Below are 27,068 nucleotides of genomic sequence, written 5' to 3'. Positions count from 1 at the left end.
GGTTTTAACACAGATCAGTAGTGATTTGGTCACTAACTTACATGACATATATCATTTAATAGTGTGATCTTGAGGGCATCAGTATGACAATGTCTGATTTCCTGTTGCCAGTCTGTTACAATCAGGGATGGATTTAAGTATCATAAACCAATTTTAAGAGTTAAAGTGGTGCCCAACCTTATAAAAACACACTTGAGAACAAAAAGGAAAGGGTTCAATTAGGTTTACATCAATAATGGTCAGACATCATTTGATATGCATTATGTGCAGCTACCATTCTGCATTGAATGTGAAACAACTAAAACAATCTAAATTTACAACATGTAACGGGTATGGTTTGAACCCAAATGCAGCACAAAAAGCATAGACAGTTGGTAACAGTCTTTACAGCCTCACAGCAGATCAGGTGGCAGGCAATACAAACAGCAAAAGGCATCAATTTCTTCATCAAAGCCGTCCGCCTGTCTCTTAGACCCCATCCCAACCAGGCTGCTCAAGGATGTTCTACCTCTAGTTAGCCCCTCTTTTTTGACTATGATTAATCTGTCTTTATTATCAGGATTTGTACCACAGTCCTTTAAAGTAGCTGTAATTCAACCTCTTCTTAAAAAGCCCACTCTAGATCCAGAGGTTGTAGCCAATTACAGACCAATATCAAATCTTCCCTTTCTCTCAAAGATCCTTGAGAAAGCTCTAGCCAATCAGCTGCGTGACTTTCTCAATAAGAACAGTTTATTTGAGGATTTTCAGTCAGGATTTAGAGTGCATCATAGCACAGAGACTGCACTAGTCAAAGTTACAAATGACCTCCTAGTGGCATCAGACAAAGGACTCATCTCTGTACTTGTTTTGTTAGATCTCAGTGCTGGATTCAACACCGTTGACCATCAAATTCTTTTACAGAGACTGGAACATCATATTGGCATCAAAGGAACCGCCTTAAGCTGGTTTAAGTCCTATTTTTTAGATCGATCTCAGTTTGTTCATATCAATGATGAATCCTCCGTACATACCAAAGTTTGTCACGGAGTCCCACAAGGTTCTGTGTTAGGACCACTTATATTCAGTTTATATATGATTCCTTTAGGGAACATTATTAGGAATAACTCCATTTATTTTCATTTTTATGCCGATGACACCCAATTATACTTATCGATCAAGCCTGATGAAACCAATCAGTTAACTAAACTTCAAGAATGTCTTAAGGATATAGTAAAGTTGGATGACCTACAATTTTCTGATGCTAAATTCAGACAAGTAATGTAATTGGACCCAAAAACTTCAGAAACTATCTTTCTAGAAACTTAGTTACTTTAGAGGGACCACCCTCGCCTCCAGCTCCACCGTTAAGAATCTCAGAGTTGTTTTTGATCAGGATCGGTCCTTTCATGTCCATATTAAACAAATTTCAAAGACTGCTGTCTTCCACCTACGTAACATCGCCAAAATTAGACGCATTGCTTCTCAATGCAGAAAACCTTGTCCATCCATTTGTTACTTCTAGGCTGGACTATTGCAACTCTTTGTTACCAGGTTGCTCCAATAAGTCTCTTAGGACCTTGCAGCTAATCCCCCCCCCCCTCTCTATTATCATCCCCATCTCTAAACATACATGTCTCATTAATGTAAGATACTAACTAAACTTCTTCCCTGGAGTTTCTGTGCTCTCTCGTCCAGCAGGTTCTCATGGATCATGGCTGCTCCCTGTAATGGATCGTGGTTGCCACTACTGCCATGGCCCTGCCTGACATCCACTCTTGTTATGACTATTAGTCAGAATTCCATGACATTAATAAGTAACAAAATGTATTAGGTTGAAATTTGGACTGTTATTTTATTTTTTATTTCAATATTCACAATTATAAGATTATGGCTTGAGCTGGCAATGTTAAAAGTCTTCATACAGTATAAAACACATATGCAGAACATTTGTTCTTTCCATTCAATCCAGGCTGAACATGGTTGTTATGATGGGCAGCTGGGGCAGCTGTGGCTGATGGGGTAGAGCGGTTGTCCTTCAACCAGTAGGTCAGCGGCTCGGATGCCAGCCCAATGCCGAAATATTCCTGGGCAGTATGCTGCTCCCATGAATTGCCCCACATAGAATGTATTATTTGGAAGTAGGTTTTGATAACAGCATCAGCTACATGACATGTATTGTGATGTTATGACACCACTACATTAATGTCCTGCAATTAACTGTGGTTTTACTTAAATGTGAAGTGTGTTTCAGAGAACAACCCAAGAACAGCTTAGAGGAAGACTGAGCAACACTTTGGCCCATTTATCAAAATAATCAATAATACACTAGCAACAACTTCAAAACAACCACTTCTGCTTTGTGACTTAAGTAAGTGTCAAGTGTTAGCTAGTTGATATGTTGCCATTTTCTTCCATATGCTGACTTTCAAATCAAGCTACATTAAAAAAAGCAGTGAGTGCCTGGAACAACACATTCACAACTCTAAAAACAACATAACCTACTTTGGTAAAGACACAAAACATTAGATGTTTTCACATATTGCTGCTGTGCCATTGTTTCACACTGAAGAAAAGGCCAGGTATCTGTGTGTGTGTGTGTGTGTGTGTGTACCTGTACAGATATCTCTGTGAGGACCATTTTGAGCATTGACCTTAAGAGATTAAAATCATTGTATATTGCACTTTCAAAGGGGTGTTAAGAATTAGTTTTAGGGTTAGGGGAATGCCTTATGCCAAAGAGTGTCCTCACTAAGATAGAAGTACAAGGTGTGTGTTAGTGTGTGTGAGTAAAATACTGCTAACATCAGCAGAGTGTGTGAGATCAGCCCAGGCCCAACTCTCCCCTGAGCTGTGATCCGCAGCCTGTGGCAGACTGCTGGTGCGTCCGCAGATTGCAGATCCAGGCAAAACTCTTTCCACACTGCTTGCAGCTAAAGGGTTTCTCTCCGGTGTGAACCCTCTGGTGCTTCTTCAGGTTCCCTGCCTCTGAGAAGTGTTTCCCGCAGGTGTCGCAGCGGAAAGGTTTTTCCCCCGTATGGACTCTCTCGTGGGCCTCCAGGTTGGACAAGCCAGAGAAGGACTTACCACAGGCTTGGCATACATAGCTTTTCCTGCGGCGCTCACCGGATGCAATACTGGTAGCCTGGCTTTTACTGTGGTGACCGAGGAGGCTGGCTCGTTGCTGTGCAGCATTTGCTAAATCAATGCTGGCTAACAGTTCTGGGGATACCCTGACAGCTAAAGCTGACTGTGGAGCCATAGTGGAGCTCATTGTCCTGCAGGTTGAGCTTATACCAGAGACACTTGTTTTATCACCACTGTTACTGTTAGCGGCAGCAGCTGTGCTGGAGGACAGTGTGCTCACTGCAGAGGGGCTGTTGTGCTGCTGCTGTTTCACTGACTGTGCACATTTAATCGTGGCTGGTGTTCTCCTCCATGGATGCTGGGAAGATGGAACCTGGATCCTCTGAGGTACGGACACAGAAGTCCCTGCTGACAGAGCTGGCCACAGAAAAAACATGGAGTCAGCCCACTGTCATTACACCATCCTCCCTGAATGAAACATTCACAGCACTACAACAAATCAGTATCTACAACATGAGTACCTTGTCTCTTTCTTCAAGGTAATACAACTTTTACAGTAGATATAGATATATATATCTACTGTAAAAGCAACTGCACATATATATTTTTTTATATATATATAGTTGCTGCAGTTGCCAGTGTCTGATAGGAAAGAATATGGCTAGTTACCTTGTGACACAGGGGGCTGGATGTGAACTGTGGAGCATCCAGCTGCAGAGGACAAACTCTGCCCTCCACTAATCCTCACTGCTGAGGAGACTGATGGCTCAGCCTCTACAATAGTTACTCCATCTGGGTCGAACTCTGCTGAGTCATCAATGCTGAAAGAACATGAGGGGCCACCGGGGGCGGACACAGAGTCATTATCAGGAGCCCAGTGTGTGAAGAATGTCTCAAGCTCAAACAGAGAGTACTCAGAGCTGAGAGTGGTGCTGTTACTGGATCTCTGTGCTGCTGGTGGTTGCGTGTTGGGGTTGGCTGACGTTTTGGTATCTGGTACCCGGAGTTTGACTGCCACTTTACTGCTGGAATCTTCTGTTATCATGGGGGTCGATTGAGGGTCTGCAGACTGGGGAGGGAAAGGGAGGAGAGAGTCGTCATTCAGACTTACATCCCACCAGGGCGATGGGACTCAATGAACAACAAAACACAGGTTGGGAAACATGCCTCTTTGTTTCTCTTAGTTTTAGATGAGAAGATTAATATGACCTCCATAAAATTTAATCTTGACAAACTTCTTTTACATAGAGTTAATACTGGAATTCCTGTAGCAATGACTTCCTTGAGTCTAGAAAAAAGGGGGGTAATGCATTTTATTAAAAATGTTGTACTGTCCTTCTTCTGTGCTCTTACTCTGCAGACTGTGAGATGGGATTCCTGATAACCATGAGCCCTGAGGAGGATCATGATAACTCTGCCAGTGTGGGTCTGTCTTGACTGGTGAACTGCTGCTATTGACAGATCGAACTGTATAACACATTACAGCACTGGCAGTAGGTTCACACTGGGGGCCGGCACTATACAAAACACCCACGGAGAACCCAAGGGACGCCTGAGATCTGATTCTACTTGCAAACAAAGGAATGCTCATTACCAATTAGAATGATTCACTGTGTTTAAAATGTAACAAAAATATTGTGTCACAATTTTGTAATGTATAATAAAAAGACAAATTCATGTTTTTTTTTTAATAGTTTTAATTATTTACATTACAAACTGTGGACACTGAGGAATTTACAAAATTGTGACACAATATAAAAAGCTACAGTTACATTTACTGTATACATTTGTACTACAGTAGCACTTTAAAATAACACACTCCCCCAGAACAGAGTTTATTGTAGATAAAACAATCTCAGTGGCTGAATTTTTCTTGTTTTATATCTGTGTGATTGATATGGCTAAATCTCAGGCTGCAATGCAAAGATTCAGTATCTGAAACAAGTTCATATCAGAGACAGACCCTTATTTCTATCTTCCCTTGTTTTATTAGCATATTTGATTGAGTTCAACGACTGAGTAATCCATCCTCACAATCTGCAGTTCTCACTTTCCCTTGGTAACACAAACAAACTCAAACCCTCTTACTTCGAAAAATATTTTGCACACATGTTCCACATGAAAAGAGTACTTGTTGTTTGTGGATCTGAGTCATATTCTGCCCTCTACATTAAGCTATGAAAAGAAGAGCAACTTTCTGACACTGACAGTGAGGTGTTTGTTTGTGAGGTGGAGAGCAATTTTTATGTGACAACAGTGATTTCATTAATAAAGAAAATACACTGAAAGAGCTGCATAATTCAGTGAGTGAGTATGATAGAGAGAACACTGCCTGCACATGTTTTAATCATCCAAAACTGCAGCATTATTAAATTCAGACAGCTGTGATATCACCAATCTATAAAATTTAACAAAACTTTTTTTTTTTATTGATTAAAAGAGGCTCTACATAGAAAGGTAAATATTATACAATGATAATCACCACACACAGATCTGTCGGCTAATGAACCAGAGTGGTGAGAACTTTGTTTGTAGAGGTTCGGTTCTGTCGGGTCAATCTGTGTGATCCCTGAACACTTTTGTTTCCTCCTCATCCTTCCATTCGCACACTATCAGAATCATGCATCCATAAAAATGTAAAGCCCTCTGAGGCAAAATGTGTTTTGTGAATTTGGGCTATACAAATAAAATTTGATTTGATTTGATTTGATCACCAGCATCACACACAAGTGCCACCGCAGTATTTATAAATTTAGAGCAATGGAACCAATAACTTAACATATCAGTGGATCCTAACCTCCACTCTAGGAATTTTTTTGTAAATAAAAGCTTGAAAGTAAATAGTTTTTCTTTCTTTTTGTGAGTGATCTCCAGTGCGTTCTGTGCACCTGATGGCATGGTCACGTTCACTGATTTTACACACACACTCGTCTTTAATGATACACGCACAGCGTTAGAAGATATTATTAAAATCTATGAATGACTCTGCTCTGCAACTCTGTTGTTTAATGGTATCTGAACATAATTTACTGTAACTTGTTATATATCTTTTTCAATTGAAGGTTCTTATGGAACAGTTATGTCGCGCAAGCACAACTAAAGGTGTTTGTTTTAATGTTAATGATGAAGTGGAACAGTAATGTGGCTTCGGTTCACCACCTCACATCTGCATCATCCCGTCTCTCAAATGTTCGTACGCAGTGGTCAGAGTTAGCGTAGAAGTGCACACCTTCTCCCGTCATCTTTTTCCAAAATAAACCCCACCCTTGCATGAGAAGTGGCGTACGCATCTTTCAGGCCCAGTTTTGTGAGTATGTAACTGTTATTAATAAGGCCCCTGGACATTTCCTGTCTCCAAGTCAGAAATAGGCTACAACTGGAGCGAACATTTTAACTAAAAGTTGTAAAACAATGGAACATGTGAAACATTAAACACATTCAACTCAACCAGAAAACCTAATAATGGGTGACTATTTTTGTGAGTAAATGTTTTATGTACATTTTCATGTATTTAAAATCTTTTAAAATTTTAAATAGAAATACGCACAGAAACATGTCTGACTTTTTTTAGGATAATGATGATTAAATATTATAGTTTAAATCTTACCATATAACAGTAGATTAAAGAAAACTGATTATTTTGCACAAGAATGGCAGAAGTCATGCTGCATGAGAGTGCTCTTGAGTGTGCATAGATTATTTTCATCGTAAAAACTGCGAAAGTAGGTTTTAAGAAGAATTTTCTTATTAATATCGGTTGGTGAATGAAGCCCATTGAGTCATCAAAACTGGAAAAGTACTATATAAATACAGACATTTGACCTTAAATGAGGACATGGACGCTTACAGCACAGGAACAGCTGCTTATGGACACAGAACCCAAAGACTTATTTATTTATGTCCTTTATAGAAAGTGTCCTTAGCAGAGCAGTGATAATGACACGATTCTGTAGTTGAATTAATTCATGCAGTGGAAATGAACATTATACTATTTATCATGTGGGCCAATGCACTACAAGTCGCACTACAAGTCTTCGATGTTTATGGCAGACCAACCACTACTCATTTATGTTGGCTATTGTTTAAAACATTTTATATGAAAAGCAATTGTTAAAAATATCGAGGCATTCATGTTGTTTGGAAGTGAACAGATGATGTATGCTTGTTTTTTTAACTTAAAGTTTCAAGATATCAATTTTCCTGTGAATATTTTGGCTCCAGTGAGCTACATGTGGTCTTATTATTATTATTATTATTTTATCATCGATAAACTTCATAAGTATTTATGAATGCTTAGTTCTACATAATATAATAACAGATACTGCTGACTGCATGTTTATGTCTTTGGCTGGTGTCTTTTCTGGTGCTTTTTCAGGTTGCTGGGGTCAGAGAACCTCTCTGGGCAGAGAGGGCACGGGTACGGTCTCTCCCCTGTGTGGATGTTCCTGTGGATCTTCAGGTTCCAGAACTGGGAGAATTTTTTGCCACAGATTGTGCAGCCATATGGCCTCTCTCCAGTGTGAGTCCTCAGGTGAGAGTGTAAGTTTGCCTGTGAGCAGAACCCTTTCCCACAGAACCTACATATGCAACCCCTCTTCCTGGGGATTTTCTGCTGCATATTAGTGCTGCAGTAACTGCCCTGACCCTTACTCGGACCTGGGTCTGGGAATGGTTGGGACCCCTGAACAGACAGCTGCACCCCCTGTGTGTGACCTAGAGCCTGAATAGGGTTAGACTCCGTTGAAAGATCTATAACAGGACCCTGCGGCTCAAAGGAGGAGTGGAAGCTTCTGGAGTTTTCAACTGCCAATAACATTCCTGATGAATTCTCAACAGCCAATCCCCTCCCTGAGCTGCCAGCCTCTGCGCCAATGAGTGTGCCTGACAGGTATGACAGGGGGGAGCAGTGTGAGGATGGCCCTGGGAGGCTGTTGTCATGAAAATATCTACTCCCCCCATTCGTCCACAGTGAAGAACGGCCATAGCTGACCTCTGAGAAGCCCCCCCCAGACTCCTGCAGGTCTAAAAGCTGATTGTTGGAAGCTTGCGTGGTGTCATCAAATGGCAGCCCTCCTCTGTCATCTGTGCTTGACTCCACCAACCCTGGATAAACAGAAAAGGATACTAAGTAACTTTCTTTGCCACACTCAATCAATCAACTAGACAGGATTAAATGTGGCTTCTTCAGGTTTTTCAAATGATATGCTGTACTGTGTGGTTCATTCTCCATGTTGTATTGAGTTGTATAGTGTGTGTAAATCAATTCAATCCAATTTTATTTGTATAGCACCAAATCATAATATACATTATGTCAAGGCACTTTGCATAGAAAGTAGGAGAGAGGCAAAAGAGACCAGGAACACTTGTGCACTGTCAGGTATCAGTTCTGACTAGCTCTAATGAAAACAACAGTGTAAAGATGTTATTGATTCTTAATGATAGCAGCAACAATTCATATAATAATTAATTATTAAGAATTATTAATGTTATTTATAATAATAATAATAATAGTTGTTATCCTGCAGGTCTGGAGTCAGAGATATCTGCAGAGAGAGAGAAAGAGGGAGAGGAACTATGGGAGGAAAAAGACACAAAGTTAGTGACATGTATGAAAATAAATAAATGAGTGTGGGAGAGAAGTGGAGAAGTGCTCAGTGGATGATGGGAGTTCCCCCAGCAGTCTAGACCTATAGCAGCATAACTAAGTGATGGTTCAGGACTCACCTGATCCAGAACTAACTATAGGCTTCATCAAAAAGGAACGTTTTAAGTTTAACTTTAAATGCAGAGATGGTGTCTGCCTCCTGAACCCAGAGTGGGAGCTGGTTCCACAGGAGAGGAGCCTGGTAGCTGAATGCTCTACCTCCTGTTCAGACTCTTGGAACCACAAGAGAACAAAGTGATCTATTTGGATAATATGGTGTTATGAGCTCTTTGATATGTAAAGGGGCTTGATTGTTAAGGTCTTTAAATGTGAAGAGCAGGATCTTGAATTCTATTCTGAATTTTACAGGGAGCCAATGTACAGAAGCTAAGACAGGAGTAATATGATCTCTCCCTCTACTTTCTGTCAGCACTCGTGCTGCAGCATTTTGGACCAACTGGAGGCTTTTCACAGATTGTGTCTCGGGGTAACAAATGTGTGGACTAGTTTCTCAGCATCCTTCTGAGACAGATTTTTTCTCATTTGTAAAATATTGCGCTGGTGGAAGAAAGCTGTCCTAGAGACTTGTTTCATGTGTTGGTCAAATGACATGTCCTGTTCGAACATAACTCCAAGGTTCCTCACAGTGGAGCTGGAGGCCAAACTGACACCATCCAAGTTGACTATCTGTTCAGACAGTGATCCTCAGTACCTCAGTGAACCTCAGTTTTATCTGAATTTAGAAGTAAGAAGTTCTGGGTCATCCAGGCCTTGATGTTCTTGAGACATTCCTGAAGTTGAACTAAGTGATTAGATTCATCAGGCTTCATAGAAATGTACAGCTGGGTGTCGTCTGCGTAACAATGGAAGTGTATGTGGTGCTTTCTGATGATGTTGCCTAAGGGGAGCATATAATGTATAAGGTGAAGAGTATCGGTCAAAGGACAGAACCTTGTGGAACTCTCCGACTAACTTGCATGTGCATGGAGGGGACATTGTTGATGATCTATCTGATGAATATGATTTAAACCATTCTAGTGTCGTTCCTTTGATCCCTACATGTTGTTCCAGTCTTTGTAACAGAATCTTATGATCTATGGTGTCAAATGCTGCAGTAAGATCCAACAGGACGAGTACAGAGACAAGTCCATCATCTGATGCCATGAAAAGGTCATTAGTGACTTTTAATAGTGCTGTTTCTCTGCTGTGATTCTAAATCTTGACTGAAATTTGTCCAGCAAACCGTTACAATTTAAGTAATTACACAGCTTTTTCTAGGATTTTGGAAATTAAGGGAATGTTTGATATGGGTCTATAATTAGCTAAAGCATCTGGATCAAGAGTGGGCTTTTTGAGCAGAGCTTGTGGTACGTAGCAGGTTAACAAAGACATTTTATGTATAATGTATTACTCCTCTCCTGTTTACTTCTGATTTGATTAATTTAGGTGTTTTGGGGGGAGACACATTAGGATAGTGTGAGGTATATTGTGAGGGTAACTGCTCTAATAGAAGCTCAGAGAAGCATGTAAGGCTGCAACTCTGCCTCCTAGTCTATAATCTGGATTGTCCTCATGTTGTCTTATAAACGTTGTCATATGTCTATAGATGAGAGCCACTCCGTCCAAAGTGGGATAGATGCCATTTATCCTAATAGAGATCCTAGACTAGGTTGGCTATATGGCTGACCAATACACACTGATAGTGACTTGATGTTGTTTTTAATCTGCTGCCATGACATGAGAAGGGTCATTCACATCTTATTATGAAAAAAATGAACATGTTTTGTTCCAAATGGCTTTTTCAATGATGGATCTCCTTTATTTTGTTTAGAAATTGCTAAAATTACAAGTGCCCATACCAGGAAAAAGAGGATTTGGCAGGTGCATGTATTTCATGTATTAAGACCCAATAAGGTGATGTCAGTTATATCTCACAATGTATGAGTCTACTCACCCTCCTGTATGCTGAGGTCTGTCCGGTTCTGTGCTCCCGACAGTGGCTCCACTTCCTCCACCTTCACCAGCACCACATCTGGCTCATCGTCCTGCACATGACAAAGAGAGGACATGTGATGTTAAAAACAACCCAACACATAAGATATCCTGCTGCTGAATAATCACAACACCACTGCTTCAGGACAGACGCTCATTAAAGTCTGTGTCAGAGTCTCTGTCTGAATCTGCTTCCTCCTCACTCTCTCACACAAGCTATTAGGACCTTTAAAAGACTGACGTTTACTTTGTGTTTTATTTGCTAGAGTTTATGAGACACATGTTTAATCCTGCTACACAACACGAGACATAAAGTGACGCCAGGATATCAAGGTTAAGATGCAACGCAGTGTTTTAAATTCATTGTTGCAAAAGAAGTGACGCCCCGTTTATCCAGGAACATAAATATGAACTCAGCAGGTTTTTATAAAGATCAGTTTGAGTGATTAGAAAACATCAGAGGAGCAGAGTCACTTGCTGACCAGCGGAGTCATGCACCTCAGTGATTGGGGCATCCACATTACAGCCTCTAAATAAAGCATTATCTGCCGCAAAACTCTTTATTTACTATGAATTGCCAGCACTAGTCCCCTGTGAGTCCAAGTTGCTTTGTTTACATCCCAGGCTTTCACTGGGGTGTTGTCACCGAGGCGCGCAGCCGCAGCACATCTGATGATCAGCTGTGTTTGTTTACACGGAGTTTGCTGCTGCTAGTTTTGCGCAACATGGAGGAATACTTATCAGGTGCTTTACAGTACAGTATTTTTTTGAAGCAGCTGTGTCCTGGTGCTCGGGCGTATTCACCCGGTTAAAGGCTAGCTAACTTCAGCAGGCTAACGAGCAGCCTCAGAGCTAGTGTTAGCTTAGCGAACAGATTTGTTGATTAAACAGGAAGACAACTCGCCTTCAGTTCGCAAAGCTAACTCTGGCTCCGACGCTGGCGAGACTCAAAGGGGACTAGTGCTGGCGATTCATAGTAAATAAAGAGTTTCACAGCAGATAATGCGTTATTTAGAGGCTGTATTGTGGATGCCCCGAACCCTTGCGTTGTATGGATATACGCCAATCGCGTGTGGATCTAAAAGCGTCCGAAGGACTCCAAGTTACTCCAAACCTTTATGGGTGAGTAGATCTACATACCATATGCTGGAAATAAGGACCAGGTTGAAAAAAACCGAACTTCTCCTTTAAAAGGACAAACTCTGATTATAGCCTTTACTGTATTGAGGTACAATACCCCCCCCTTAGCAGCGCCACTGCACTGAGGTGCATGACTCCGCTGATCAACAAGTGACTCTGCTCCTCTGATGTTTTCTAATCACTCACACTAAGAACTGATCTTTATAAAAACCTGCTGAATTCATATTTATGTTCCTGGATAAACGGGGCGTCACTTCTTCTGCAACAATGAATTTAAACTTCTCCTTTAAGTCTTAGGTGCAGCACAAAGTGTAAACTGAATGAATGTGAAATCATTGCAGAGAGCACTGACCACTGTCATAGACTTACTGTTGTAGTCTGAGTTTTGAGTTGAAAACCTTATATTGTAAATTGCAGCACAATTGGAATAACAGTAACAGTCTACAATACTTTTCATAGGACTTTCTAAATAAAAAGAATGTTCATATGACTGATTTTATTAACTAATATAAACTGATGAAAAAGCAGCCATGTGCAGTAATATAGGGAATTGTGGATTTGATACATTGAGATACATCAAGATGCATCGTTTCCTTTGATGTTGCTGCTCTTGTGATAAACCTTGTGAATACCAAGAAGACCATTGTCTCTGTGTGAACTGTTGAGTATTTAACATTTCCTGAGTTTAATAAAATCAATTGTTCAGTAAGTCAGAGATGTTCTACTATACGTTTTGTTTTAAACATTTTTTTAATAAATAATTATGAGAACTGCTCTTTTTTTCACTTGAGCCCCTGCCCCGAAAAATGTCTGTGCACGTCCCTGAATGCACATAACACACAATGTCCATGAGACTAAACGCCTGAGTGGCAGATGAAACTTAAGCCAAGATTTGATAAAGAAGATGATCAAGAGAGACACTTGATATTTTAAGACCTATGTTTGACTGGACATAAATAAGTACTAGTGTATAGTAGTGTGTATTAGCCAATAGTAACACATGAATGCAGTAAAGAAATGCCAAAGCACTGACTGAGATTATTCATTCGTTTGACCACCAAAATCTAATAGTTGATCAGCAAGTCCAAGTGAATTGTATCCGATGTCGAGACATTCACTACAGGCCGTCCTGACTTTCACGTGGATTCCTTTACTGACATTTACAGGGATGTGAGGCCAAATAAACATTTGTACCAAATTTGAAGACAAGCTGATCTTAAGATATCATGTACAAGAAGAAAATAGACATACTTCTAGAGGCCACCATGACCTTGGACCCATGGCGAATGAAATGAAAACAAAGTTCAAGTGAATGTTTGTTCCTCGTATCGCATACAGATGGACAACTCGAAAACATAATGCCTTTGGCCACTGGCTGTTGCTGGCTTGGAGGCATAAAAATGTAAGAACCAGCAGCTAAAGAGTACTAACTCAACATGTGTGAAGTGTAGTGCATAAACAGTTCAATGCAACATTCATTTTTCCAGCGTTCTAGAAATCACTGAGCCTGTCTTCTCATTCACGGTGTGTGTGTGTGGGTCTCTCAGTCTTATCCCTCTTTTTTTTTTCTTCCCTCACTCTAACCTTCATTCACCCAGTTGCTCCAGACAGAGAGGCTCCACCAATGGTGTAATTATCGCTATCTGCAAAATCCCAGAAAATATCGAGATAACACCCGAGGGGATAACTATATCATCAACAAGAGATTCTGCTTCTCTGTTCTTTTGTGTTCACTCACACTTAGAACTGATCTTTATAATAATCCCGACGTGTTGTTGGATTTCACTTTTTATGAATCAATTAAGTTAAAAGGAACACTACTACAAAACGACTCAAAATTCATATTTATCCCTCAAACATGCATAAAGTGTCCTTGGGTCCCTTGATAGGCACTATAAAAATGTTAATTATTATGTGACAGAAGAACTTCTCACCTTTCTGCAGCCTGTGAGTGTAAATTGTAATTTATATAGAGCTTTTCTAGTCTTGATGACCACTCAAAGGGCTTTACACTACAGTTTGCCATTCACCCACACATTCATACAGTGCATGTATTAGCAGCAATTCGGGGTTCAGCATCTTGCCAAGGACTCTTCGGCTTGCACATGGGAAGACTAGGGATTGAACTACCGACCTTCTGGTTGGAGGATGACCACTCTACCCCTCAGCCACAGCTGAGTGTGTGTGTGCTAATCCCTGTTGCTCTCCAGACCTAAACTGAAGATCACATATATTTAGTTATTAATTGATGTGTCGGATCATGACTCCCAATCGCTCTGGTAACTTTAAACAAGAAGTCCTGGCTTCGCTGAACTACGTGTAAATGTTGGAATTTTTTTCAATGTGTTTAAATGTGTTCCTCAGAAAATCAAATACAAAGTCAACTTCAAGTATTGTGCAGGTCCTAATTACTTCTGATTAGTGTTGGTGTTTATTGTTTGAGTGCAAAGTGAGTATAGATGAGAGGGGGAGTAGCAAGGGAGGACACTCCGACACTCAATACTCCAGCATGCAAAAAGGCGACTGGATGTTCAATGACTGCTGCCCTGATCCTGAAGCAGCGGTGTCAATAATTTTGCAGAGGCGGGCCACAGCTACAAAATGAACATAGCAGAAACTTGTAATTTATTATTTTTGTCACTGCAATAGAGAATCGTCTATGTCTGCATCACAATGCATCTTAGAATTGAGACATTTCCACACCACTATGTTCATTTTAACGTGCGGTCATTCAATAAACTGACTGCAGAGTGTTGATGACAAATATTATGGTTTACTAAACAAGGACCATTTCCCAAAGCAGAGACAATTAAGACAATTTTATTTCCACTTTTAGTTTATGAACATCATCATATCATCTGTGTGGTGAAACTATATTTTTCTTGCGGTCAACAAATCTCATGTACAGATCCAAGCCAAGTGTCTCCTGCTACGTGTGAACCATTTGTAATAATTTACTTCAGTGAGAGCCGATAAGATTGCAGCTGAGAGCCTCAGATACAGTGGGGAAATCAGAAAGTGCTGAGAGACGGACAAACACTGTGTTTCTTGGGATCCAGTAAAAGTACAGTAAAAACTCCAGCAGAAAAGATCCTCATGGCTCCAGCTGTGTACCACCGAAGCATTTGTATAGCAAAAAGACAAATGAAACAAGACAGTATAGGCCCATATATAAGTAAACCGTCATTGTCACCTCTTACTCTGAAACTTTAACCGGACCAGGACAGAGGCGATGAAGAGGACTGCTTAAGTCACCATAAACTTAACAAAAGTTCAAAGTTTCTGTCCAGAGGATGCATCCCTAGCAGATTCAGTCTAGCAGCAGATATATTCTAATTAATCTTATTCTCCAAAGAAAGACGCATTTAAGGTTTCTTAGAGTTAACTACAATGTGAAACATTTAAAAATCTGATTTAAAGACAAGTGTTTATATCCATTCTGTTGAGCAGAAAGTCTTTTCTGTCTCAGAGGACAGTTTAGGTTTGTTACCGGGTCTCTTCTTCAGTACAAATTTCAGGATGGCTCTTTTGCTGGTGTGTTTTTAGGTTTCTTATCCAGGCGAATCCTCTGCCACACATCCCACAGCTGTACGGTTTCTCTCCAGTGTGGACACGCTGATGTTTCCTCAGGTTCCCAGCCTCGGAGAACATCTTCCCGCATGTTGAGCAGCTGAAAGGCTTCTCCCCTGTGTGGATACGCTGGTGGATCTCTACCTTCTTTGGCCGGTTAAAAGCTTTGCCACAGTAACTGCAAACGAACAGTCTTTCCTTGGTGCTGGTTCGATGATGTGCTGAGCGGCTGTCACTGAAGGGCAGGGACAGCAGGAAACCGGGGGCGTAACGAGCCCCACCATCCACATTTGACGAGGTCGATGGGAAATCAGCCGCCGCCATCGAGTATGAACAAGACAGCCTCTGTCCTGCCACCCCAAACCCTGAGGGCTCATCGAAAAACTCCTCAACCGAGTTAGCACTTTTATTGTCACGCAACACGTCAAATTGTGAGTCCCCGCTGTCATCGATATACTGCTGTGGGTTTATGGTTTCTTGCAGGGAGTCTTTATCCTCAACAGAGTTACTGAGTTCACAGTTAAGAAGAGGAGAGGAGTCACTGACCTCCACTCCTCTGCTGCTGTTGCAGTTGCTGCCTGTAGGCCTGGTCCTGCTGATTTGGATCTGGGTATCCTGCTCTTCAAGCCTCAGTCTCTCCCCAGATACTTCACGATGGACACGTTTCAGCACTCCTTCAAAGAGACAACATGGGGTAAGGGATGGAGAAAAAAGTTTAAAACACTGTCTCTTGATGGTGACAATTTTTCTTACACAAGCATTTTGGTCAGTACAACCGCAATAAGATTAACTGAATTAGCAAATTTGTTTTTCATTGTATGAAAAACATTGACTCTTACAACCACCACTTATGGTGGTTTGCTAGCATAAGCCTACAATAACTACCAGTCACCCTGTACTGCAGACACAGTAACATTGTGCTAACTGTTGTTTGCCCTAACAAACAAACCCCAACCCTAGCTATTGAGGGATGCTACTTGAGTTCAGTGCTCACTTCCCACATTCCTTGCAGGTTTTGAGAGTATCAGACCAACAGAGAGAAGCTACTACCATGGAATATTTGTCCTTTTTCCATAATGACTAAACTCAGAAAAAGTGTGACAGGAATAAAAGCATACATCTGAGAGCAGATGGGGAGCACATGGAGAAAGACTAAAACTGAAGCACAGGACATAATTGCAGCAACAGCATATATGAGTGCAGGCAGATTTCAAGAAATGTTTGAGAGAGGCCAGGGTTTGGAGGGACTTTAAAACATTTGAACAAGAAATGAAGAAACAGTGCTGTGGAATTAAATAGACCATGCGCTTAAATAAAGATGGGAAGACACGCCCACGAAGAGCAACGAGAACTTATATTAAAAAGCAGAAAAGATCATTTTCATTTGAAGTATAAATTGATTCTAAAAGGAGTGTTTGACTACCAATGAATTATCTACCAGTTCTAAATTCAAATATAAAAAACACAAGAGCCAATTCAAACCTGAGTACAGTATTAATTTGTCAGACTCAGCTTATACAAGGAATAGACTCATATGCACATGTTAAAGTGTAGCAGTAAGGAGAAAAAAAGAGATATGATAAGCTAGACACAACTGTTAGCCAAAAGGAGGGGGGAAATCAGACAAAGGCAGCATGGAAGAGATCTGAAGGATTGAGATAATTTTAAAGATAAACCAGTTCTTGGACATATTTGTTAAAAGAGGAAGAAAAGTGACAAACATTTAAGAAGATGGTTTGGCAGTTTCAAACCAGCTGGTTTCTCACAATTTTCCTGGACAAAGAGGCAAATGAGCTGATCCCTTGAGCCTGATGAAGTGGATTAAAAATCTGTCTGACCTGCTTGGATTGGGCTGGGATCGTCTCTGTCCGGGTTTAAGTAAAAAAAAAAAAAGCTAAGTCTGTCTCCATAATGAAACTCTCCTGGCTTCCCCTATTCCCTTTGCCTCTGGTTAAATCACCCCCTCAAACACACACACCTTAACCATCACAACTAAAAGCCTAACCCTGACCTAATTCTAACCCTAAAACCAAGTCTTAACCCTCAAACAGCCCATTGAATTTCTGAGGACCAGCCAAAATGCCCTCATAATGATGGTAATGAACAAAAATTGGCCTTCATAACTAAAGATAGACATCCAAGCACACACAAACATGTCTACCTACCTCTCCATGGGTCGGACTACGAAGAACTGAATACAACATACAAACCGTTTCCCCCTGAACAAACATAATATCTTATTAGGGCTGCAACAAACAAAAAGTTAGCAGCTAATTTAGTAACCGATCAGTCTGGTATGTTATAATACATGCCACCCCAGTGTGGCATCTCCTGTGGTTGGGGCAGTAAACCAGCCAATCCCATGCTTTGTTTAGCTCACCTGACAGCGTCGTCTCTTCTCTGGAGTCAACGTTTGAAAAATGGTGGAGACAAGCACCGCTAAGATACAGCAGAGACAAGTCGTCAAAAGTGAGAACACTTTACATTAAAGCCTTCAGATTAACATTAGCTGCAAACTTTGTAACAGTGATTTAACATGAACAGCAGCACATCACTGTGATATGAACCCGAAGAGAAGACATGTAGGAGCCATGATTCTTCTTCATATCTCTGTTTAATTTCCCTACGGGGATTAATAAAGTACTTCTGATTCTGACTCCATCTCTTTTTTTAATCGATCTGATTTCAACTGTTGATTCAGGAGACTCTGAGACGCCATCCTGGTTCTGTTAGACCAGACGTCTGCTTTCTACAACGTTGATCACTCAATCCTGTCACGTTTATTGTGTAGGAATTAAAGGTGCTGCACTGAGTTTTTCCTCTCTACAGTCGTTAAAGTGCTGCTCATTGTGGGAACTGTTGGGTTTCTCTATATTCATAAGATTTTAAGTTCTTGACCTTATATGTAAAGTGCCTTGAGATAATGTATATTATGATTTGGCACTATACAAATACAATTTAATTGAATTGGTTTTTGCCCTACCTAACAGATAGGAGTTTCTCTGTCCACCTGGGTGCTTACTCCTCAGGGGCGGCCTTCATGGTCCATTCTAGGCTCCATCTTATTCTCCTTTTATGTGTTGCCCCTAGCATCAGTTTTTGAGAAATATGATGTCTCTTTCCACTGCCTCGCGGATGATTTTCAAATATACTTGCCCTTGAATTTTAAAACTAAGAGTTCACTGCAGCCCCTGTTAACAATAACATTAAATCATGGATGAATTTAAACTTCCTCAAACTACATGAAATCAAGATTAAGGTTATTGTGTTTGGACACCCTGAACTGCTGGATGTTAACCCCCCTTGGTGTTCAGTTTTTTTTCTTTGTGTTTTTCTTTTAGTTGATACTTATAGCTAAGGTAAAGGCCCCTCTCACTTAAAGATCTAGAGAGGATGATCGATGCCTTCATAACTTCTCAACTTAACTACTGTAATTCTCTGTAAGTGGGCTTAGACTAGCGATCTAATCAATGCCTGCAGCTTATCCAAAATGCAGCTGCTTGCCTCCGGACAGGAAAGAAAAAGAGGGACCATATTACAGCTGTGTTGCGCTCCCTCTACTGGCTTCCTGTTCATCACCGGATCGATTTTAAAATGTATTGTTAACTTTTAAAACTCTTAATGGACTGGCACTGTCTTACCTATAGCTGAACTCCTTGATATTCACATCCAGTTAGAGAGCTGAGGTCAGCCACTCAGCTGCTCCTGGACTTGCCTAAAAAAAGGCTCATAACCAGAGGCGATCCAGCCTTTGCAGTAGCAGCCCCAAACTTGTGGAACAGCTTACCACTCCATATTAGATCTGCCCCCTCTCTTGCAAATTTCAAATCATTGTTAATTATTAACTGAATTGATTGTTTGTAATTCCTTTTCCTTTGATGCAATTTTCAAGTGTTTTGTTTTGGACTGCTATTGTAGTTAACTTGATTTCTGAGAATTACTGTTAATATTACATTTTGTGAAACATAACATTCCCCACAATTCATTCAGAGATAAAGAGCACACACGACATGCCATTATGACTAAACCACAGCCTTCCTCAGTTTCCCTGTCAGTTTCTCTTGGCAAAGAAGATCCTGATGTTAATACTCCTACACACACTTTTGGTGCAAACCGTATATTTAGTACACATTTACAGACTTACTTCCCATCTCCACATCATCCTCAAGTACAGACATCTAATGTCTCTGGCCAGCCCAGAAATTCCCCTCACAAGGAATATGTGCATTCTTTCAATTAGGGGTGAGCAATATATCAAATATACTCGATGTATTGTTCCATGTGAGATGTATTATATTACTACAGTGCAACCATCGAGTATAAATTGTCAGGTGAATGTTTTAAGCCATCAGCATGAAATTCTCTTTGGAGTTTCGCTCCTCATGCTCTTTTCTAATGCCTGTCTCACAGCAGACAGCTCACTCCCCTGCCCATCCAAAAAAGTCTTCTGCATGCATTTTGTATCAGGAGAGGAGGGAAAAGAGTGTGGAGAAAGCGAGAAAAAGTTAAGAGCCCAAGCAAGTTTATGAGAGTTCAGAGATGGTTATGGAAAGCGCTGTTAAAATTATTTGTGAACGCTGTACGAAATGAATAAGTTAACAAATGATTAACGTGAATGTGAGTGGTGAGAGAGTGAACGCTGCGTGGGGTCGGAATGAGTTGGAGTTTACACACACACGCACTTGCTCAGAGCGACATACACAGTGAGATCAGAGGAGCATTCACCTGAAGCCGATAAGTGACTTTTTTGAAGAACATTAATAATATAAAAATAAAGTTTCCTCTATGATCCATAGCTGCTCAATGATCAGAAGGTTGGTTAGTACCGAGCTGGAGTTTCTGTGTCCTCCTCCACACTGACCTACTCTCACTTTAACTTATAAACACTACTAATAAACAGGACCTGTGATCTCATTTATGAAACAGTGCGTGGGATTCATACCAAAAGAAAATTCTGACTTATAAAACCGCGCACACGCACAGCTGAATGCAGTGTTCAGCATTCACACTATTACATGAGTGAACGTAATGTTCACTTTATAAATCAGAGTGCACCTGGAAACGTTGTACTTGGAGGCCTCATATCCCGCCCTCTACAGGCCTACATTCAACTATAAAATAGTCAATGCAAAGCACCTCATTAATATGAAATTACAATTGGTCTCCACAGTGAGTCATGACAGAGTCCCTGCATCAAGCAATAAGAGGAAGCGAAACTTTTATGACACTGACATCGAGGTGTTTGTTAGGGAGGTGGAGGTGAAGAAAGAGATTCTTTGGTGGCTACAGCAGTGATGTCATTAATAAAGAAAATACACTGATTGCAGGATTATTAAATTCAGAGAAAGCTGTAATGTCCCCATCATAGGGTTGTTCGGTATACCGGTACTAAATTGGTACCGGGGTACTGATGCATTTAAAATGGTACTATACAGCACTTGGATAAGACTGGTACTTTTTTTTTTTTACGTCGCTGCGCACCAATTTGAGCCGAAGCGAGAAAGCCGGGACGAGTGGGCAAGCAGGCGAGCGAGCAGCCGCAAACGGAGCAGGAGTCTAGCGACAGAGAGAGATAAAGGTGAGAAAGAGAGACAGGAGCAGAGAGAGAATGGCAGCTGCTGCAACCATCACCATGCCGCAACTCGTAGATAAACCAGGTGCGAGAAGTGCTACATGGAATTACTTCAGCTTGAAAATAAATGAGCACGGTGAAAGCATTAACACTGATGCACCACTGCAAACGGTGTTACAAAACATGTGTGGCCAAGGGTGGAAACACTTCCAACTCAGGGTTTCCCGCAGCGCTTTATAGTTAAGGCGGCCGCCTTGACGACAACGGCCCCCCGCCTTGACTACGTCCCCCCGAAAATAAATAAATAAATAAATATTCCACATCCCCGCATGCATAGACAGTAGGTTAAAATAAGGCTGCATCGCAATGAGGTGGAATAGCGGCATCTGTAGGTTAAAGATGTTAATCCATCTATCATCTGCTGTAACTGCGTGGCAAGGCCAACATTTCTTTTTTTATCGGGAAAGAAGCTAAATCCGACAATCGGATAGCATGCCTGTCGTCGTCGTGGGAACTACAGTGCCTCTCTCTCTCTCTCTCGCTCTCTCTCTCGCTCTCGAAAAGTATCGAAATACATGTTGGTACCGGTACCAAAATGTTGCTACCGTGACAACACTGGTCCCCAATATATACAATTGAAAAGAATTATTATTATTATTATATGCTTGTGTTTGTACTGGGATGGTACAAAGATCATAGATCTATAGAATCTATATCAGCTGATCAGTCATGACTGAGCCCTTGTTTCCTCATCATCCTTCCATTCGTGTGCATCCATCACGCAGCATTACACGAGTGTCACCACAGTATTTATATATTTAGAGCCATCGGACTGATTTCTTCACACTGTGGATCCTAACCTCCACTCTGGGACATTATTTGGAAATAGAAGTTTGAAAGTAAATTGTTTTTCTTTATTTTTGTGAGTGATCTCCAGTGCGTTCTGTGCGCCTGATGGCACGGTCATGTTCACTACAGCGATTTTAAACACACATGTCCTTGATGATACACACACAGTGTTTGCTGTAACTTGTTTTATATCTTTTGCAATTGAAGGTTCTTATGGAATAGTTATGTTGCTCAAGCACAACTTAAGGTGCTGGTTTTAATGTTAATGATGAAGTGGATCAAAAATCTGCTTCAGTTCACCTCCTGCATCACCACTGTTCGTATGCATGGGTCAGAGTTTGTGTGGAAATGCACAATTTTTCCTGTCACGTTTGTTTTTATAAACGTTTGTGTCAGGCCCCGTTTTGTGCAACGGTTATAAATGAGACCCCGGATCAGTTAATGAAGTTTACTTAATGTCTGTTTGAAACACTCCCACTCCTCCTGTGATGTGAATGTTATTGTTCAGCGAAGTTTTCACAGTCACAGCCTGGACTTCTGCCTCTGTGGTTTGCAGACAATGCTATTTTCTATTTACCGTTTTTAAAATTAACCTTTGTTACGAACATGGTCAGATAGAAAAAGTGCACTTTAACTTATATGGTATTGAATATCTTTCTCAAGGATTCTTGTTGAAGGCACTTTTTGTTGCTTTGATCTCTCTTTTTTAACAGTATCTGAGAACTAAGCAACAATAGGAAGGCCTACCTTATTTATTTTAATTTATTAAAATCTCATGAGTGCAGCTGCATGGTTAAAAATAAAAAGTTTGCTAAATGTAACTTGATTGTGATTTTCCCCTTTTTGCATGCAAATAAAAAAAATAGAAGGGTCTACTTGAATCACCATTCTGGTGAAATATGCGCATCAAAGGGTTGAATTTAACATTTTTACAGTGATTTAGAGGAGATTTCAAAATATCGAGATATATAGCGTGTATCGTATATAGCCTAAAAATATTGCGATATTTATTTAGGCCATATCGCCAAGCCCTAGTTTAAATTAGACCCTTGCTTGGGAAGCTGAGGCTATGCATTCTTCACCTGATGCAGGAAATCTTTTGAATCTTACAGCTTCCTCTCCATCTCCAATGTAAACTTCGAATAGTAATCTCTACTCTTGCTCTGGACTTGAATCAAATAGCAGTAAAGACCCAAGTGGGTTTGGACAAAATGCATAAAGAAATGGAAGGACAAAGTCTTGCCATTAAAGAGCTGACAGTGTGTTTGGAAAGAAAAAGTAAGTGCAAATCATCCTTAGGAAACAGATATGGATAAGATAGTGAGGGGGTCAAACTGATGGTGTAGAGAAAATTCTGAGACTTCCCTTCTGTCAGATATCAGTTTTATGGTGGAATAACTTTAAGTGTAAATTCAAAGGTTTTTACACAATTGCTGAAGAATTAATCTGCAAGTTATCAGAGAAATTCAAGCATGTAACACTGAGCTAATGAATGTGACTGCCAACCTTGCAAAACTAGAGATGGAAAGTAAAGAACTGTTACAGTCTTGAATAGAAAACTTCCTGTCTGGAAAAAAGCTGGAATCTAGAAGCCAAATCTACCCTGTCTCCTTCAAGCTCTAGTGTTTATATTTTGGAGAAACCATCTACAGCTGCAGCTTCAACCTCAGCTATGATTAACAGTGATCATATCAGGTTGACTTTTCCTACCTATGGAGTGTCGAATGATGACACTGATCTCCTCACTTATTTGTTAAAATACCATGACTTTCTTGCTTTGTGTCGATTATCTGATGGATGGATCTGGCCACCTTCAGAACTGTACTCCATGGGACTGCTAGCAACTGGTGGGAAACTGCCTGATCAACTGTAAACAGCTCAAGCCGATTTGAAACCATTTAGCTGATAATGGACGAGCTAGCTGAGCGTGTCTCAACCGGAAACAAAAAAGAGAAATAAACCATCAGAGACTTTGCTTAATCTTATAGTGCTCTCTGAAAAATATGGAAATCCACTCTCACAGAGGCTAGCATTGTTAAAATTATTCTGAAAATCATTAAAACTCAGCTCAGGGGCCAAGTTGAAACTTCACTCTACATGGAGATTGAAGGAACCCCCTCAAACGCACACATTACCTTCATTTTCCACTCACAACAAACCCTCTCCAATGAATACAACTGAACTGAATACAACATAAAAACCATTTCCCCTGCGACAGCCCCAGCTGCGAAGACGCGGGGGAGCGTCTCCGAGTGATGAAAAAGCGACCCTCAGACAGGCGTAGCCCCGGGAGGAACCCGGGGCCGCAAGGTGCGTTCGAAGTGTCGATGATCAATGTGTCCTGCAATTCACATTAGTTCTCGCAGCTAAATACTATATTCACATTGAGGGGACCCTCTCTACGAAGGCCTTCATGTTTTTTACATTAGTCCAGACTGGACAAACTAAACACCTTTTGAGTTTTTATGACAATTAAAGGCTACCACAGGTTCTTTTTCATTGTTCTTGTTCAGCTGCAACATGCAATTTCAACACTAGATATCACAAAATTCTACACACTTGTGATTCCTTTGCCTTTGATCCCTTTTGGTAACTAGTATAACAAACTACCGAGGTTAGCTCTCCAACAATATATTTTAGTTAATTGACAGGTTAAGAAGTCCTGTCTGGCGCCCGACTCGTTTTTTGACAATTGAGAAAACCTTTGTCTGTCGATACTCACCATCATCTCCTATAAGTGGCACGTCCTCTGTTTCTTCAATGCGTAACATGTTCGCTTCCACCATCTCCTCCTTTACCAATATTGCATCTGGCTCCACCAGCTCCACATCTGGAGACTGCACAACAGAGAAATTTACCACTCTGTCAGTAAGAGCCTGTTTCATATTCCTGCAGCTACAATATATGCACATGTCAGAATAGCTTCCCAGTTCGATCACTTGGTGTGCTTACCTTACTTTGGATGTTGTCAGAATGGTTTGCCTGGCTGAGTGTGTTGCGTGTGACAGTTCTGTCAGACCACAGAGGGATATCCATCTGCCGCTCAAACACTCCACCTACATAAAAAACAGACAAATGTGTGTTTAGAAATAACAACAGTGGAAATTGTCAGTGACCTGCATAGAGAATAGTGAGGGGGCCAACTCTGTCAAATGTCTGTCTCTCCCGTAGTGGTAACACAGTGTCATCTCCAAATGCAACAACGCAATGTGGTGAAACTGGTCACACAGCATCTTTAAACATCTTCAGTGTTTACCTTTTCAACTTTTTCACGCACTAAGCACACACAAGGGTAAAGACATATGAGCATACGCACACCAGCTTGAGGTGTGTTTGATTGTACAAAACTGCTACAGATTTAGAAGTTGCTGTATTCAAGATAATGTATGCTGTGGTCTGGTGCTATACAATTAAAACTGAATGAATCGAATAGATCACTTTCACGGCAGCCATTTTGACATGAAATAGTAGGTAACTACAAGCCCAACCCTCTAAATAGAGAAGAACTGGAATGGATGTGATCACTAAAATCTGTATTGGTCTACTATTTGATGTTAAAATGACTGCCGTGAAAACGGTGAATTGAATACTATCTCTTATCTCACCGGTGGCCGTCGGGGACTCCCGGCGCCTGTCGCCGGTGTTTATCTGCACCCTCGGTCGGTTACAGTTCGTGACGCTCTCTCGGAGCCTCCGCTCGGCGTTCCCTCTCGCCATCTTCAGTTCAAGTAGGTGCACTTTCCTCTTCAGGGCTTTGTTCTCTCTCTGACACTGGGACATCTGCAAACTCACCACGGCATAATCATCGTCTACCAGCTTACAGATCTCCGCCACGGCAGCGTTAGCCAGGACTTCCATGATGGAGGCCAGCTGAGTCTGGAAGGCCAGACGGCTGGTCATTGTTCCCGCAGTCAGTGGCTCGCTAGCTGCTCAGTCGGTGAAAATACAGTCTAACTCCTCTGGTGGGGATAGGGAATATTGTATGTTTGGTTAAACCATAACAGCAACGGTGGAAAACCAACGTACTAAATGTTTGCAGGCAACGATGGCTAAACTCTGGTGGCTTCTCATCTGTCGACAAGCACCGCTTCAAAATATATTGCGTCATATCCGGTTAATAAACGTTAAACGGCCAGAGAATGATTTTCCCAGCTTCTTTTATTCAGTAAACCAGAATATATCACATGATAAGAACAATAAAAAAAGGTGTGTTAAAATTGCACATACATTTTTCATCACTTTTAATGTTTAGGTTAATTTCCATTTCATGCTTAACTGTGTGTCCTTATAGATTATTTATTTTTAATCATGCTATGATATGGTATACAGGTATGAATGTCATCTTGTGTTACCTCTAATGGTCTAAATTGAGCCCATTATGTTTTTTTTTATCTAAACAGTTTATTATAGGGATTATTAAGATTGATGGTCATTAGAATGTACTTGATGCCCTCATGCACAGTGCATGTTCTACTCCGTTAGCTCATCAAGGTACTTTTCAGACAGGAGGCGGGTACAGTAGCTGCAGTTTCTGCAGTTTTGTTTGGTCACTTTCAACAACCACAGCCTGAAGAGGTGCGAGGACCCCATTTCTAATTTTTAAATCATTAAGGGGCCATTCAAGTGATTTGCCTTTTGCCTGCACAAATGTATTATTGTCGATAGAGGTGCTCACAACCAAAAGCAACACTGTCACAGCACATATATGTTACGGCACACCTATCTTTTCAAGTGTGTCTGCAGTGCACAGAGATGAAAAAAACAAAACAAATTCAAATGCCGGAAGTACACCACAGGTCATATACCTGCTGAGTACCTCTCAAAGATGCCCAGCTGATTCAAAGTAGAGATGCCTTCGCAACAGATTCTGTTTTTTAATACTCATAGCAATGTTTCTCAGAAAAAGGTCAAACATGATCCACTCTGAAAAGTTTTAAACTTCCTATCTTCCATTAAGCTCTTGGATTGGGAAATTTTCATTTTTTATATTGAAGAATGGGATGCACACAGACAGGACAATGTTTATATTGCTTTTCCACAGATAGTAACAAGATTGAGAGATTTACAAACGAAATCCTTTTATATTTGTTGGAGACATCATAAATTAAGGTTATGACCATTCAGTTTTTAAGGATTTTTGACACATTATGAATGTAATGCTGACTAGTACCAATTGAGATAATTATTGTGGATTAATAGGAGTGTGATTTGATTAAGTGCTGAAATGGCTTATCA

The 27,068-nt window shown here is 40.8% G+C and overlaps 1 protein-coding gene across 1 annotated transcript; it reads right to left on the bottom strand.

Moving 5' to 3' along the window:
* Nucleotides 1-1,814: 1,814 nt before the first annotated feature.
* LOC109627507 (uncharacterized) lies at nt 1,815-25,945 on the bottom strand. Its single transcript, XM_020084034.2, has 8 exons — nt 25,439-25,945; nt 24,786-24,889; nt 24,556-24,670; nt 15,959-16,086; nt 10,665-10,755; nt 8,057-8,169; nt 3,736-4,135; nt 1,815-3,483 (listed from the first exon to the last, which is right to left on the bottom strand). Exons 1-8 carry the CDS (start codon nt 25,731-25,733, stop codon nt 2,804-2,806), a joined length of 1,926 nt encoding a protein of 641 aa, XP_019939593.2. The 5' UTR covers nt 25,734-25,945; the 3' UTR covers nt 1,815-2,803.
* Nucleotides 25,946-27,068: the final 1,123 nt, after the last annotated feature.

This window comes from Paralichthys olivaceus, chromosome 8, assembly GCF_024713975.1.
Source record: "Paralichthys olivaceus isolate ysfri-2021 chromosome 8, ASM2471397v2, whole genome shotgun sequence".
Classification (NCBI taxonomy): Eukaryota; Metazoa; Chordata; class Actinopteri; order Pleuronectiformes; family Paralichthyidae; genus Paralichthys; species Paralichthys olivaceus.
Note: the sequence above shows the minus strand (reverse complement) of the source record. Positions and strands in the feature narration are given on the sequence as shown.